We start from the raw sequence: 17,168 nt of genomic DNA on the forward strand, positions 1-17,168 counted from the left end.
AAGAACCAACAAAACCCAAAGTCATCAAAAGGAGAGAAATTTTAAAAAATTAGAGCAGAAATAAATGAAATTGAAACCAAAAAACCAGTAGAAAGGATCAATGAAAGTAAGAGCTGGTTCTTTCAGAAGATAAACAAAATTGACAAACCCTTAGCCAGATGCACTAAGAAAAAAGAGAGAAGGCTCAAATCAATAAAATTAGAAATGAAAGAGGAGAAATTACAACAGATACCACAGAAATGCAAAAGATTATAAGAGAATCCTATGAAAAACTATATGCCAACAAATTGGACAATCTGGAAGGAGTAAATAAATTCTTTTTTTTTTTTAAAGCTTGGCACCTGAGCTAACAACTGTTGCCAATCTTCTTTTTTTTTTTTTCCTGCTTTTTCTTCCCAAATCCTCCCTGTACATAGTTGTATATTTTAGCTGTGGGTCCTTCTAGTTGTGGCATGTGGGACGCCACATCAGCATGGCTTGACAAGCGGTGCCATGTCCACACCCAGGATCAAAATCAGCAAAACCCTGGGCCACCAAAGCAGAGTGCATGAAGTTAACCACTTGACCATGGGAGCGGCCCCCTGAATACATAAATTCTTAGACTCATACAACCTCCCAAACTAAACCAAGAAGAAATAGAGAATCTGAATAGACCAATCACATGTAAAGAGATTGAAACAGTAATCAAAAACCTCCCAAAAAACAGGAGTCCAGAACCAGATGGCTTCTCTGGAGAATTCTACCAAACATTCAAAGAAGATTTAATACCTCTCCTTCTCAAACTAATCAAAAAAATTGAAGAAGACAGAATGCTTCCTGACTCATTCTATGAGGTCAACATCACCCTGATCCCAAAGCCAGACAAGGATAAAACAAAGAAGGAAAATGACAGGCCAATCTTGCTGATGAGGATAGATGCAAAAATCCTCAACAAAACATTGGCAAATCAAATACAGCAATACATTAAAAGGATCATACACCACAATCAAGTGGGATTTACTCCAGGGATGCAGGGATGGTTCAACATCTGCAACTCAATCAGTATGATGCACCACATTAACAAAATGAGGAATAAAAATCACATGATCAACTCAATAGATGCAGAGAAAGCATTTGACAAGATCCAACATCCATTTATGATTAAAAAAAAAGCTCTCAATAAAATGGTTATAGAAGGAAAGCGTCTCAACATAATAAAGGCCATATATGACAAACCCACAGCCAACATCATACTCAATAGGGAAAAACTGAAAGCCATCCCTCTGAGAACAGGAAGAAGACAAGGGTGCCCACTCTCACCACTCTTATTCCACATATTACTGGAGGTTTTGGCCAGAGCAGTTAGGCAAGAAAAAGAAATAAACGGAATCTAAATAGGCAATGAAGAAGTGAAACTCTTGCTGTTTGCAGATGACATGAGTTTATGTATATAAAACCCTAAAGAATCCATTGGAAAACTATTACAAATAATCAAAAGCTACATCAAAGTTGCAAGGTATAAAGTCAATTTACAAAAATCAGTTGCATTTTTATACTCCAATAATGAGCCAACAAAGAGAACTCAAGAATACATCCCATTTACAATTACAACAAAAAGAATAAAATATCCAGGAATAAATTTAACCAAGGAAGTGAAAGACCTATACAATGGAAACTATAAGACATTACTGAAAGAAATCAATGATGACATAAAGAAATGGAAAAATATTCCATGCACATGGATTGGAAGGATAAATATAGTTAAAATGTCCATACTACCTAAGTCAATCTACAGATTCAATGCAATCCCAATGACATTCTTCATAGAAATAGAAGTTTGATGCAGTCCCACTTGTTTATTTTTGCTTTTGTTGCTTTTGCTTTTGCTGTCAAATACAAAAAATGGTCACCAAGAGCAAAGTCAAGGAGCTAACTGCCTATATTTTCTTCTAGAAATTTTGTGGTTTCAGGTCTTATGTTCAAGTCTTTAATCCATTTTGAGTTAACTTTTATGTATAATGTAGATAAAGGTCCAGTTTCATTCTTTTGCATGTGGCTGTCCAGTTTTCCCAACACCATTTATTGAAGAGATTGTCCTTTTCCCACTGTATATTTTTGGCTCCTTTGCATATATGAATTGATCATATTTACATGGGTTTATTTTGGGGCTCTCTATTCCATTCCATGGATCTGTGTGTCAGTTTTTGTATCAACACCATACTGTTTTGATTACTATAGCTTTGAAATATAGTTTGAAAACAGGGAGTATGATGCCTCCAGATTTTTTCTTCTTTCTAGCCTTTATTTTTGAAGGATATCTTTGGCTAGCAAGAAGTGTATCTTGTTGGCTATAGACTTCATGTTCACAGGCTTTTTTCCCTTTAAGCTTTTGAAAGATGTTCTTTCATTGTCTTCTGGCTTCCTTTATTTCTAATGACAAGTCAGCATAATTCTTATTGTTGTTCCCCTGAACATAATATGACTATATTTTCTGGATGATTTGAAGTTTTCTCTTTTATTTTTGATTTCTACAGCTTAATTATAATGTAAGTAGGTATAGTCTTCCTTGTATTTATCCTGCTTGGGGTTCACTAGGCTTTTTAGATCTGTGTATTGTCTTTCATTAATTTTGGAAAATGTTTAGTCATTCTCTCTTTAAATGTTTATTCTGCCCCACTCTCTCTCTTCTCTCCTTCTGGAACTTCAATTATGCATATGTCACACATTTCATATTGTTTCATCGGGTTTTTTTCTTTTTAAATTAATAGACTTTGTTTTTTTAAGTAGTTTTTTTAGGTCTACAGAAAAATTGAGTGGGAAGTACAGAGTTCCCATTTAACCCCTCACCACCACCCCACCCCACTCCACCCACACACAATTTCCCCTATTATTAACATCTTGCAGTAGTGTGGTACATTTGTTACCCAAAGTATACATTATTATTGAACCCATTGATGAGCCCATATTATACATTATTATTAAAGTCTATAAATTACATTAGGATTCACTCTTTGTGTTATACATTCTGTGGGTTTTGACATATGTATAATGACATGCGTCTACCACTACAGTATCATACAGAATAGTTTCACTGCCCTAAAAATCTCCTGTGCTCTTCGTATTCACCCCCCCTCCCTCTGGAATCCCCTGGCAACCACTCATCTTTTTATTGTTTTCATAGGTTCATAAACTTTTAAAAATCTCTCTTTATTCCTAGAGAGTCTCTCATCAAAGACCTCCATCTTCCTGCTTCTACCTAATGTGGTTGTTTTTCAGGTCTGTGGAGGACTGTCATTCTAGGGCTTCCTTTCAGTGCTCTCCTGGTTTGGAGTCAGTTTCCAAGATAAAAATCCTTCATCTTTCCTGGTTTCCTCCTGGCTTTGCTAGCAAACATGCTCAAGTAACTGCCTTAAAAAAGAATACAGGAGAGTTAAAGTTTCAGAGACCTCACATAGATGAAAATGTTTTTATTCTGCCCTCACACCTGATTGGTTGGAAATATAATTCTAGATTAGAAATAATTTTTCTTAGAACTTTGAAAGGGTTCATCTATTATCTTCTAGTATCTAGAGTGGCTACTAAGAAATAGTTTGCAAATCTGTTTATGATTCCTTTGGAAATGGCTTTTTTTTAAACTATCTAGAAGATTTTAGGATCTCCTCTATATCCTTATGTTACAGCATTTCACAGTGATAAGTGTAGTTATAGATCTTTTCATGCTTTGTGTTGGGCACTTAATTGACTCTTTCAATCTGAACACTGAGAAATGTGCATATTATTTCCTTGACAGTTTTCTCCTCTCCCCTTTTTTTCTTTGTTCAGTCTTCTAGTCAGATATGGGACATCCTGGATTAGTTTTCTCTCATATTTACCACCACCTTACTTTTATATTCCTCTCTGTTCTAGGAGATTCCCTTTACTTCGTTTTCAGTCTTTCATTTTTCCAGTTTTTCATTTCAGCAATCATACTTCCTTTTTGTCCAAGAATTTTTCTTATTCTCTAATTGTTCCTTTCATATGGTATTCTATTCTTATTTTTTGTATATTCTCAAATCTCTGAGAGTGTAATTTTAAAATTTTGTTTTATTGTATTCTTGTCCTTGAATTATCTGTTTCTTCTGAGGTCAGTTTTCAGTTTGTTTTACTTGAATTTTCACCTTCATGCTGCTCATTGTCTTTTTATGCTGGTGATCCTTAGCTGTCTAATTTAAGAAGAAAGTCTCAAGGGCTTACATGGATATACAGTGCTGTTCTGAAGGTAGGACTGTTTTCTTGTGGAGTCCCTCCTCTGAGACAGTCTTCTGCCTAGAACAGGACAGGACGAAGCTTTATTGACTGATGGGCTTTGGTTTGTGATGAATGGACATGGAGCTGACTATGAGATGTGAGCTTTCCACATGCCAAGACGAGATCTTCTCACTCTGGAACTGCAACAATCATTCTTGAAGCTTTAGATCTCCCTTGAATAATCCACTCAATTATTTACAGTATGATAAATGCTACCAGTCTCTTTAGCACAGGAATGGAAAGAGGAGCAGAGTTGCTGACTGGTGTGTTGTGTCATTTACAAACCCTTGATTAATTTCCCTCTTGTGAGCTCCTTTACTCACTCCTGCCTTTAGCTGTATACTATCTCTAAGCCCAGGGATTCTTTCACTTTCCATTGTCAGATGGATTTCTGTAGCTACCTCACATATTCAAGACTGCACCTTTCTCCACCTATTTCCATCCTTCAACCTGGCTTTATCTGTTTTCACCTTCCAGAACTGTGTGACAACCACTCTCTCTCTCCTCCAATTCTCTTCATGGTGATATGTTTATACCTTGTTGTGTTTCTATTCTTTTATTTTGGTTAAGTCTTGTGTGCCCTCTCTGCCATCTTGAACTAGCTTAGTTTTGTTCTTATTTCCTTCTCTCCCTTCACCCCATCTTTTTCACTTAATCAAAACTTCCATTCATTTGGTTTATCTGCTCTCAGCTTGCTATTGGGCAAGATAGCAAATAGATTAATTTTAAAGGAGGTTCTTGTTTATTCAAATAAATATCTAGTTAGTAAAATTCCGGGAAATATGACTAACTATAAGAAAAAGTATATGGGGCAGAGAAAAATTTTATAGCCTTGCTGAAAGAATGACATTAGGAAGAATGGAACCCAAGGAATCTTCATAGGGCCCTCACGGTAATTTTCTGCCCGAAACAGCCTCCTCTTCACTTATAACCAGGTGTAATCTTCTATTTCAGCTGTTAGAATGGGATCTGAGAAACTACAGCCCATGGACCAAATCCAGTCCCCTACTTGTTTTATAAAGTTATATTGCATAAAAATGGCAAAGTTGAGGAGTTGTATCAGAGACCATATGATTCACAATGTCAAAAATATTTACTATCTGGCCTTTTACTGATAAAATTTTCTGACCCTTCTCCTAGGAGATCATTCCTGTACCATGCCTTCTCTTTATTTCTTCATTCAAGAATTGAGCTGTAATTTCATAAGTAACCTTAGGGTCCCAATTTTTCATCACCTCAGAAATAACTTGGGTGGACATCATCAGATCAGAGACTCTTTGGACCTTAAATCAGCTGAATTCCATCTTACTCCACTCCCTCACCCAAGAACATAGTAACTAAGCTTGTTTCATATACTCTCATTTTTAAAATAGCAAACACTTGATATTCGTCAATTTGGATTTTTCCTTTCTTCTTGAATTAGTTTTGGTAATTTGTACTTTCTATAAATTATTTCATGTAAGTTTTCTAATTTTTTGGCTTGAAGTTATTTATAATATTTCCTTGGCATTCCCTTAGTTTCTGTAGGATCTGTAGTGATGCTTTCTCTTTAATTCCTGATTTTGGTAATTTGTATCTTCTCTCTTTTTTCTTGGTCAGTCTAGCTAAAGATTTATCCATTTTGTTGACTTCTCAAATAATCAATTTATTTCATTGATTTTTCTAATGTTTTTCTGTTTCCTATTTAATTATTTTCCACTCTGATCTTTTTTGTTTCATATATCCTATTTACTTTTGGTTTGGTTTACTTATCCTTTTCTAACTTCTTCAGGTGGAAGTTTTGATTGTCAATTTTAGATTATTCTTTCTAATATGTTTTTAAAGCTATACATTTCCCTCTACATATGTTGCATTCCATTAATATTAATATGTTGTGTTTTAATTTTTATTCACTTTAAGGTATGTTGAAATTACCCTTGTGTTTACTTCTTTGACTCATGATTATTGTTTGCATGCTAAATCTTTTCCATACTTTGGCATTTAGCCTGTTTGTTTCACTTGAAGTCCGTTTCTTGGAGACACCGTATAATTGGATTTTGCCTTTTTTTTTAAATCCAATATGACAATCTTTGCCTTTTGATTTTAGTCAATTCACATTTAATATAGCTACTGATGTGGTTGGAGTTATGTCTACCATTTTGTTATTTGTTTTCTATACATATCATGTCTTGTTTTTGTATTCTTACTTTACTGATTCTTTTGTGTTAACCAAATATTTTTAGTGCACTATTTCAATTTCTCTGTTGATTTTTTAGCTATATTTTAGAGGTCTTAGGTTTAGTGGTTTCTCTGGGGATTATAATAATTGTCTTCAACTTTCACAATCTACTTCAATTTAATGTTAACTTAATTCCAGTATTATATAGCAACTTTGAGCCAATATACCTCTATATGCTATAAACTCAACAATATTTTCGTATACTTATTGCTCTTAATAATCATGTTTTTTAAAAAAATTAAGGACAAAATAAGAATATATATATATACACAATCTTTTATACTTAGAGATTTACTTACCATTTTCAGTGCCCTTTATTCCTTCTTGTTGGTCCAAATTACCATCTTGTGTCATTTCTTTTCATCTTAAAGCAATTTCTTTAGTATTTCTTTAGCAAGGATAAATTCTCTCTATTTTCGTTTGGGAGTATCTTTATTTGAGCTTCATCTTAAAGTATAGTTTTACTAGATATGGAATTCTTGATTAACAGTTATTTTTTTTCTGCACTTTTGAAGTGTCACTCCACTGCCTTCTGGCCTTCTTTTTTAATGAAAATGCTGCTATTAATCATATTATTGTTCCCCTGTACATTAGGACTTCCAAGATTTTCGCTTTGTCTTTGGTTGTCAGCAATTTGAGGATCATGTCTCTAGGTGTGGATCTCTTTATTCTTATCTCACTTGGTATTTGTTGAGCTTCTTATATCTGTACATTAATGTTTTTTAATTAAATTTGGGAAGTTTTCAGACATTATATTTTCAAATATTTTTCTCCCCCTTCAATCTCTCTTCTCCTCCTGGGACTCCCCTTATGCGTACGTTAGCACTCTTGATGGTATCCCATAGGTGTCTGAGGCTCTGTTCACTTTTCTTCATTCCTTTTTTCTTTTTGTTCTTCAGATTGATTAATCTCTACTGATCTAGTTTCACGTTTGCTGATATTCTATTTCACAAGCCCAAATTCACTTTTGAGCATCTCTAGCAAATTTTTCATTTCAATCACTATACGTTTCAATTCCAGATTTCCATTCTTAAGTAAATTTTATCTCCGTAGTGATATTCTCCAATAAATTGTACATTGTTGTCATATTTTCATTACTTGAACATATTTATGATAGCTGTTTTGAAAACTTTGTCTGTAAATCTAATGTCTGGACTCATTCACTCAGTGTTTATTGACAGCTTTTCTTCCTGAGTATGGGTCATACTATCCTATTTCTTTGCACATCTAGTAAGTTTTGATGAAAATTAAACATTTTAATTACACATTATTGCAACTTTGGATTCAGTTTTATTTTTTAAGGTTTTTATAACTTGCTTGTACTTCAACTGTGGAATCTTTCTGCCCCATGGCTTGCAGCAGCTGATGTCTCTGAGTAGTTTTTGTTTGTTTGTAGCCTATCTTCCTAGGAGTTTTCCATTTGTCTGCATAGCTTAGTAGTCACCTAATGATTTGGGGGAGACATCGTGTTCAAGCAATAAAGTTTCCACCCTCTGCCAAGTATTCTGTCAGTGGGTTGAAGAATGCATTCAAAGTTGCTACTAGAACTCAAGTCTCCTATCATTTTTTACTTTTTGTCATACTCTCTTGAGTCTTCCCTGCATTTGCATACTTTCCCAATCAGCCATGGATATGTGGAGAATTTATCTCAACCTTTCTATGACTCTCTTATATCCAAGATCTCCCAGTTAAATTTTGGTTAATCTGCCACTTGCCTGAACTTGGACAGGAACCTCAAACTAGCAAAACTTTATGTTTTCTCTGTCCATTCCCAAACTAGTCTACCACTTTTAGCCAGCAAAGTCATGAGTTATCTCCCTCCACTCCACATCAAACCCACCCAGCCTCCTCTGGTAGCAAAGCTGCTGATTTTTACATTCAGATTCATGCTGATAAATCTAGAGTTTTTCCCAACTGAGCTGGAGATGGAGAGAAGGAGGGGAGTAATGGTAGCAATCCCAGGCAGGAAGGCTTCAGATTCTCACTGATCCTACCAGACATCTAGCATTTTTTTTCAAGAATAAATACTTCTCAATTTGATAACTGTAGTTTCTCAACATTGTGTCTAAGTATGTATTCATGTTTATTTAATCCTGCTGAGAACTCATTTTGCTTCCTGTGTCCAAATCAATACACAATTAGTTATGGTTTTAATCAGTTTGTAAATTTTTAAGCCAGCTATCATCTCAAAAATTATCTTTTTTTCATTCTTTCAATTCTGGTTTTGGAACTACTATTAGATGTATTTCACACCTTTTCCAAAATCTAAATATCTCGTGTTTTCTATCTCACTTTTCATTTTATCCTATACTCTAGGTAATTTTTTCATATCTAGCAGGGTGCCGTATTTCTCTCTTTAGCTGTATGTAGACTGCTGTTTAAGATTTCTAGTGATTATTTAAATTTTGGTAATTTTTAAAGTTTCTTTCTAGATGTTCTATTTGATTATTTTACAATACTTGGAAGTATTTCTTTTCTTATATCTTTATTCCTTTTAAATTGCCTTGAGTTTCTTTGAAAATACATATTTTATAGTGGCTATCTAGTAGTTCTATTAGCTGAGGTTTTTGGATATCTAATCTCGTTCTTTATTGTATCCATCATCTTTTGCTCACAGAACATTACTTCTTATTTTGTAAGTTTTTATTTTAAGTTCAGATTCAGTGGAGATTTATCTTTGGGACTTTATGCAGTAGGGCATCAGGAGTGTCTATTAGGGATATTTTGAACTAGCATCTGCTAAGTATCCTAAAGATAGTTCCATGAGATGACACTTTTCATGCTAGGTTTATGGTTTTGGGGTTCCCAAACCATGCAAATCATATAAATCTGAGCCCCTAGCCATAATTCAATTGAGGCTTATTTTATGCATGAATTCACAAATTATTTTATGTGTGAATTGCCACCCAGAGACCAGCTAAGACAAACAAACTGCCTTGTCTTCTCTCTTTGTCAATAGAATCACATTTTCTGGTCCATTCTTTTAGTAAGAGTTCAGTCCTTCAAGTGTTCTAGTTTTGTGCAGTGGCAGTAGTCAGAGGGGAGGAGACAAGAATCTTAGTTCTAACCTCTAGGCTTGAGTTTGTCGAAATCCTCTTTTACCCTTGACAGTTCTGTGCAGCCAAAAAGGGGTCGCAGCTTAAGAATGCACTTAAGCTGTTTTAAGAACCTGAGAAAGCATTAGAAGTTGTGATTCATAGTAAATGAAGGTAGCCATTTAACTTGCAGATGGCAATTTACAGGGCAACCATCTACCCTTTACAGAAACCTATGGATTCCCCTGTAAATTGGCCTTTCCTTAGCATCCAGTTGCCAGAAACAGGATGTCTACTACCTTGTGCTTACTCACCTTGTCCACCCCCACTTCCTACACATAATCTAAGATACTTTATATTTTCCCAAAGACCAGGGTTACTTTTTTTTCCAGCCCTTATTCCCTTTAATAATTTATACCAAATATCAACTGAATTATTTTTCAATACAAAGATTTAGTCTACTTGTGTTAAAAAATTTGGCACCCTGTCACTGTGATCTTCAATAAATTTGCGACTTCTTATCACAACCAGCCATCCTTTTATTCGTGATAGAAAACCTGTTTAAAATATAAAATGAAGTCAATATCATCATATTGCCATGACATTTTAAAAATGTCACATATTATGAGAAACATTTGGCACTTTAAAGGATTCACATATACTTTAAATTATTTTTTTAATTCTTTATTGAGTTAATGATAGGTTACAATCTTGTGAAATTTCAGTTGTACATTATTGTCTGTCAGTCTTGTTGTAGGTGCACCCCTTCACCCTTTGTGCCCACCCCCCCCTTTCCCCTGGTAGCCACTAATCTGTTCTCTTTGTCTACATTTTTTAATTCCTCATATGAGTGGAGTCATACAGAGATCATCCTTCTCTATCTGGCTTATTTCACTTAACATAATTCCCTCAAGGTCCATCCATGTTGTTGCAAATGGAATGATTTTGTTCTTTTTATGGCTGAGTAGTATTCCATCGCATATATATACCACATCTTCTTTATCCAATCATCTGTTGATGGGCACTTAGGTTGCTTCCACATCTTGGCTATTGTAAATAATGCTGCAATGAACATTTGGGTGCATAGGACTTTTGGAACTGCTGACTTCAAGCTCTTTGGATAGATACCCAGTAGTGGGATAGCTGGATTGTATGGTAGTTCTATTTTTAATTTTTTGAGGAATCTCCATACTGTTTTCCATAGGGGCTGCACCAGTTTGCATTCCCACCAGCAGTGTATGAGGGTTCCTTTTTCTCCACAACCTCTCCAACATTTGTTACTATTTGTTTTCGTTATTTTTGTCATTCTAATGGGTATAAGGTGATATCTTCGTGTAGTTTTGATTTGCATTCCCCTGATGGTCAGCGATGACGAATATCTTTTCATGTGCCTATTGGCGATCCGTATATCTTCTTTGGAGAAATGTCTGTTCATGTCTCCTGCCCATTTTTTGATTGGGTTGTTTGAATTTTTGTTGTTGAGTTGTGTGAGTTCTTTATATATTAAGCCGTTGTCAGATGTATGACTTGCAAATATTTTTTCCCAGTTAGTAGGTTGTTCTTTTGTTTCAATCCTGTTTTCATTTGCCGTGAAGAAGCTCTTTAGTCTGATGAAGTCCCATTTGTTTATTCTTTCTATTGTTTCCCTTCTCTGAGAAGACATGGTGTCCAAAAATATCCTTTTAATACTGATGTCAAAGAGTGTACTGCCTACATTTTCTTCTAGAAGCCTTATGGTTTCCGGTCGCACCTTTAGGTCTTTAATCCATTTTGAGTTTATTTTGGTGAATGGTGAAAAAGAATGGTCAATTTTCATTCTTTTACATGTGGCTTTCTAGTTTTCCCAGCACCATTTGTTGAAAAAACTTTCTTTTCTCCGTTGTATGCCCTCAGCTCCTTTGTCGAATATTAGCTGTCCATAGATGTGTGGTTTTATTTCTGGGCTTTCAATTCTGTTCCATTGATCTGTGCACCTGTTTTTGTACCAGTACCATGCTGTTTTGATTACTGTAGCTTTGTAATATGTTTTGAAGTCAGGGAATGTGATGCCTCCAGCTGTGTTCTTTTTTCTCAGGATTGCTTTAGCAATTCAGGGTCTTTTGTTGCCCCATATGAACTTTAGGATTCTTTGTTCTATTTCTGTAAAGAATGTCACTGGGATTCTGATGGGGATGGCATTGAATCTGTAGATTGCTTTAGGTAGAATGGATATTTTAACTATGTTTATTCTTCCAATCCATGTACATTGAATGTCTTTCCATCTCTTTATGTCATCATCCATTTCTTTCAGAAAAGCCTTGTAATTTTCGTTGTATAAGTCTTTCACTTCCTTAGTTAAATTCACTCTGAGGTATTTTATTCTTTTTGTTGCAATTGTGAATGGTATTGTGTTCTTAAGTTGTTTTTATGTTAGTTCGTTATTAGAGTATAGAAATGCTACTGATTTATGTAAATTGATTTTATACCCTGCAACTTTGCTGTAGTTGTTGATTACTTCTAAAAGTTTTCCAATGGATTCTTTGGGGTTTTCTATATGTAAGATCATGTCATCTGCAAAGAGCAAGAGTTTCACTTCTTCCTTCCCTATTTGGATTCCTTGTATTCCTTTTTCTTGCCTAATTGTTCTGGCCAAAACCACCAGTACTATGTTAAATAAGAGTGGTGATAGAGGGCATCCTTGTCTCTTTCCTGTTTTCAGGGGGATGATGCTCAGTTTTTGCCCATTGAGTATGATGTTGGCTATGGGTTTGTCATATATGGCCTTTATTATGTTGGGGTAGTTCCCTTCTATCCCCATTTTGTTCAGAGTTTTTATCATAAATGACTGTTGGATCTTATCAAATGCTTTCTCTGCATCTATTGAGATAATCATGTGGTTTTTATTCCTCAGTTTGTTGATGTGGTGTATCACATTGATTGATTTGCAGATGTTGAACCATCCCTGTGTCCCTGGTATGAATCCCACCTGATCATGATGTATGATCCTTTGGATGAATTGCTGAATTCGGGTTGCCAAAATTTTGTTGAGAATTTTTGCATCTATGTTCATCAGTGATATTGACCTGTAGTTCTCCTTTTTCATGCTGTCCTTGTCAGGCTTTGGTATCAGTGTGCTGTTGGCCTCATAGAATGTGTTAGGAAGTGTTCCATCCTCCCTAATTTTTTGGAATAGCTTGAAAAAGGTAGGTATTAAATCCTCTCTGAAAGTTTGGTAGAATTCCCCAGGAAAGCCATCTGGTCCTGGGGCTTTATTCTTTAGGATACTTTTGATTGCTGTTTCGATCTCTTTCCTTGTGATTGGTCTGTTCAAATTGTCTGCTTCTTCTTGACTAAGCTTTGGGAGATTGTAGGAGTCCAAGAATTTATCCATTTCCTCTAGGTTATCCATTTTGCTGGCATATAGTTTTTCATAGTATTCTCCTATAATCCATCATATTTCTGCAGAGTCTGTTGTTATTTCTCCTCTTTATTTCTGATTTTGTTTATTTGAGCTTTCTCTCTTTTTTTCTTTATAAGTCTGGCTAGGGGTTTGTCAATTTTATTTATCTTCTCAAAGAACCAGCTCTTTGTTTCATTGATCCTTTCTACTGCCTTTTTTGTTTCCATAGCATTTATTTCTGTTCTGATTTTTATTATTTCTCTCCTTCTGCTGACTTTGGGCTTTGTTTGTTCTTCTGTCTCTAATTCAGTTAGGTGTAGTTTAAGATTGCTTATTTGGGATTTTTCTTGTTTGTTAAGATGTGCCTGTATTGTGGTGAATTTTCCTCTTAATACAGCTTTTGCTGTATCTCATATGAGTTGGTATGGCATATTATCATTTTCATTTGTCTCCAGGTATTTTTTGATTTCTTCTTTAACTTCTTCAATGATCCATTGCTTGTTCAGTAGCAATGTTTAGTCTCCACATACTTGTGCCTTTCTCAACTTTTTTCTTGTAATTAATTTCTAGCTTTATAGCATTATGATCAGAGAAGATGCTTGTTATTATTTCAATTTTTTAAAATTTGTAGAGGCTTGCCTTGTTTCCCAGCATGTGGTCTATCCTTGAGAATATTCCATGTGCACTTGAGAAGAATGTGTATTCTGCTGTTTCTGGATGGAGTGTTCTATATGTGTCTCTTAAGTCCAACTGTTTTAGCTTTTCATTTAATTCCACTGTTTCTTTGTTGATTTTCTGTCTGGATGATCTGTCCATTGATGTGAGAGGGGTGTTGAGGTCCCCTACTATTATTGTGTTAGTTTTGATATCTTCTTTTAGGTTTGTTAATAGTTGCTTTATGAACTTTGGTGCTCCTGTGTTGGGTGCATAGATATTTATAAGCATTATTTCTTCTTGATTAAGTGTCCCTTTGATCATTATATATTGACCCTCTATGTCTCTCTTTACCTGCCTTATCTTGAAGTCTGTTTTGTCTGATGTAAGTATTGCGACACCCACTGTCTTTGGTTTGCTATTAGCTTGGAGTATTGTCTTCCACCCCTTCACTCTGAGCCTGTGTTTGTCCTTGGAACAGAGGTGTGTTTCCTGGAGGCAACAAATTGTTGGATCTTGTTCTTTAATCCATTTTGCCACTCTGTCTTTTTATTGGAGAGTTCAATGCATTTACATTGAGGGTGAGTATTGATGCATGAGGGCTTAATGTTGTCATGCTGTTGCTTGTTTTCCGGTTTTCCTGTGTTTCCTTTGTCTCTCATCCTGTGTGTTTTAGCCTACCCATTGACTTCTGCAATTTCTTATGCTGTGCTTCTTAGATTTTTCCTTATTTATGTTTTGTGTCTCTGTTCTGTTTTTTAGTTTAGTGGCTACCCTGAAGTTTGTATTCAGAATCTCGTGTATAACATGGTCCATTTTCTGGTGGTCTCTTACTTCCTTAGCCTAGACTGATTCAGTCCCTTTCCTCCTACCCTCCTAAATTATTGTTTTCATCTCTTTTTCCAACTTGTGTAGTGAGTTTGTGATTAGAGTGATAAGATTGTCTTTGCTTTGGTGATGTCCTTCCCTTTATCCTAATGCTATAGTTGAATATTTGCTATCCTATTCAGATTCTATCCATTTGTCTCCCTACTCTGTGTTTTGTGACCCCCTTCTCCCTTTATTTCTTTTTTCAGATATGAGAGCCTTCTTGAGGATTTCTTGTACTGGAGGTCTTGTGGCTATGAAGTCCGTTAGCTTTTGTTTGGAAAAGATTTAATTTCTCCCTCATATCTGAAGGATATTTTTGCTGGATAGAGTATTCTTGGCTGAAGATTTTTATCCTTTAAAGTTTGAATATGTCATTCCAATCTCTCCTAGCTAGTAAGGTTTCTCTAGAGAAATCCGCTGAAAGTCTGATGGGGTGACTTTGTAGGTTATTTTCTTCTGCCTTACTGCCCTGAGTATTCTTTCTTTGTCATTCTTTTTTTTTTTTTTAAAGATTTTATTTTTTCCTTTTTCTCCCCAAAGCCCTCTGGTACATAGTTGTATATTCTTCATTGTGGGTCCTTCTAGTTGTGGCATGTGAGATGCCGCCTCAGCGTGGTCTGATGAGCAGTGCCATGTCCACGCCCAGGATTCGAACCAACGAAACACTGGGCCACCTGCAGTGGAGCGCGCGAACTTAACCACTCGGCCACAGGGCCAGCCCCTCTTTGTCATTCATTTTTGCCATTTTTGCTACTATGTGCCTTGCGGTAGGTCTTTTTACATTGGCAAATCTAGGAGATCTGAAAGATTCCTCTGCACACATTTCTCTCTCAATCCCTAGATTTTGGAAGTTCTCTTGTATTATTTTGTTGAGCACACTTTCTGCTCCATTTTCCTTTTCCACGCCCTCAGGAATTCTGATTATTCTTAAGTTGCATTTTCTCACTGAGTCAGCTATTTCTCAGAGATTTTCTTCATTTTTTAAAATTCTTAGTTCTCTTTCTTCCTCTGTCTGGAGCCATTCAGCTTGTCTATCTTCAGTTATGCTAACTTGCTCCTCTATGGTGTCTACACGGGCATTCAGGGAATCCGTATTCTGTTTTATCTGATCCACTGTATTTTTCTTCTCTAGTATTTCTGATTGATTCTTCTTTATAGTTTCAATCTCTTTTGTGAAGTAACTCCAGAACTCATTGACTCAATTCTCTATATTTCCCTTTACCTCACTGAGTATTTTGATGATAGCTACTCTGAACTCATTTTCACTTGGTTTACCTATTTCCAAGTCCTCAGGACGTACTTCTGTGTTTTTATTGTTTTCTTTTTGGATGGAGCTTTATAAATTGCTGGATGGTAGAGGAGCGGTTTTTGTGCATGGTGCTATTATTTGGTTGCAGTTACAGCCTGTCGCCATTAGATGGAGATTGAGAGTGACATGTTCTGAGCCCTCCGCCTTCAGCCGTGATGGTGGCATGCAGCGCGGGTTGGGGGAGGATGGGCACTTTCTCTTGTGTGCAGACCTGGATTTTGTTCAGCTCTTGCTGTCTGGTTTCCTGGGGCCTTGGCTTGATGGTGTCCCCCCACGTGCAAGCTTTCCCTGTTAGAGGGTTTCCACTGCCCCAGCAGTGGGAGTCCTGGACAATCCCATGGACACGCGGCCCCTTCCCTCCCCGGTGGCAGTGATCCCAGTCTCTAGGGGAGGGAGTGAAGTTCTCTCTTATGCCATTCCAGCTCCTCTGAGGGTGGCTCCAGCCTCTCTGCCTTCCATTGTTTGACTGCTGTGGGTCTCTGATGATTTCTGTTATTAGGATATTTTTTTTGTTGGAAAACAGTTGCTCTTTTTGGTTGTAATTTGGAAGGGAGAGAGTCCTGGGTGAGCTCACTCTGCCATGTCACTGATGTCACTCCTAGTTTAAATTATTTTTTAAAATAAAAATGCTTTGATTAAAACTTGTCCCATAAATTGACAGAGATTTTGGAATATATGTTATACAGATATTTCTTCAATCATACTAGCATGCAACATAAGCCTATGCTATGTATCATTGTATATGATACATAGTATTATGGCTAGTAATATATTTGATATTAATATGACATTAAGTAATAATACAGTTGATAAAATAGAATTTATCTGTTATATGTATATATCTATGTCTATATAGATGTATAGATATGTGCTTTTTTATATTTCAGGAGTTATACTTTTTATGATATGGTGTATAACCTGGTCACTCTCAGGCCCTGAAGTTCTCCCTGGTGGAAATTTATTTGGAGTGCTAATTATCTTTTATGGTGCCATCATTGGGGGGAAACTTTTGGAACTCATTAGAGTACCTTCTGTGCCTCAACTTCCACCTCTTCTTGGTAAGTGTATAATTAGCTCTTATTTCTTTGTTATTGACTATATGTAAATTATGAACATATTCTAGTCAGAGTAGATATAATTTAGAAATATTTCAATGTAATATGACCCATATACCTTTTTATATATGTATTTACTATATATGTGTATATATGGCTCTTTTGTAGAGTATTTATTCTCTCTATACACATATTTTTTTCTGAAATATATTTTAAAGGATTTAAATATACTCAATAAATTATTCTTTTTGCTGTATTATTTAGCAAGATTTTTTTAATTAATTTTATGTATTATAGAAAAGGAAAAATTTAGAAATGACTGAAGTTTTCTGTAGATAACCTAACTCAAATACAGTTACAAGATATAAATATTATAATGACT

At 35.6% G+C, this 17,168-nt stretch overlaps 1 protein-coding gene across 7 annotated transcripts in view; it reads left to right on the forward strand.

Annotated features, from left to right (window-relative positions):
• The window catches only part of SLC9B1 (solute carrier family 9 member B1), a 76,452-nt gene that overhangs the window by 31,302 nt on the left and 27,982 nt on the right, over positions 1-17,168 (forward strand). For all 7 annotated transcript variants that reach the window (XM_023637615.2, XM_023637617.2, XM_023637614.2 and 4 more), the window contains one exon: positions 16,619-16,789. In XM_023637615.2, coding sequence (XP_023493383.1) covers positions 16,619-16,789 — 171 coding nt within the window. The remainder of the gene's footprint in view (positions 1-16,618; positions 16,790-17,168) is intronic.

This window comes from Equus caballus, chromosome 3 (genome assembly GCF_041296265.1).
Source record: "Equus caballus isolate H_3958 breed thoroughbred chromosome 3, TB-T2T, whole genome shotgun sequence".
In the NCBI taxonomy this organism is placed as follows: domain Eukaryota; kingdom Metazoa; phylum Chordata; class Mammalia; order Perissodactyla; family Equidae; genus Equus; species Equus caballus.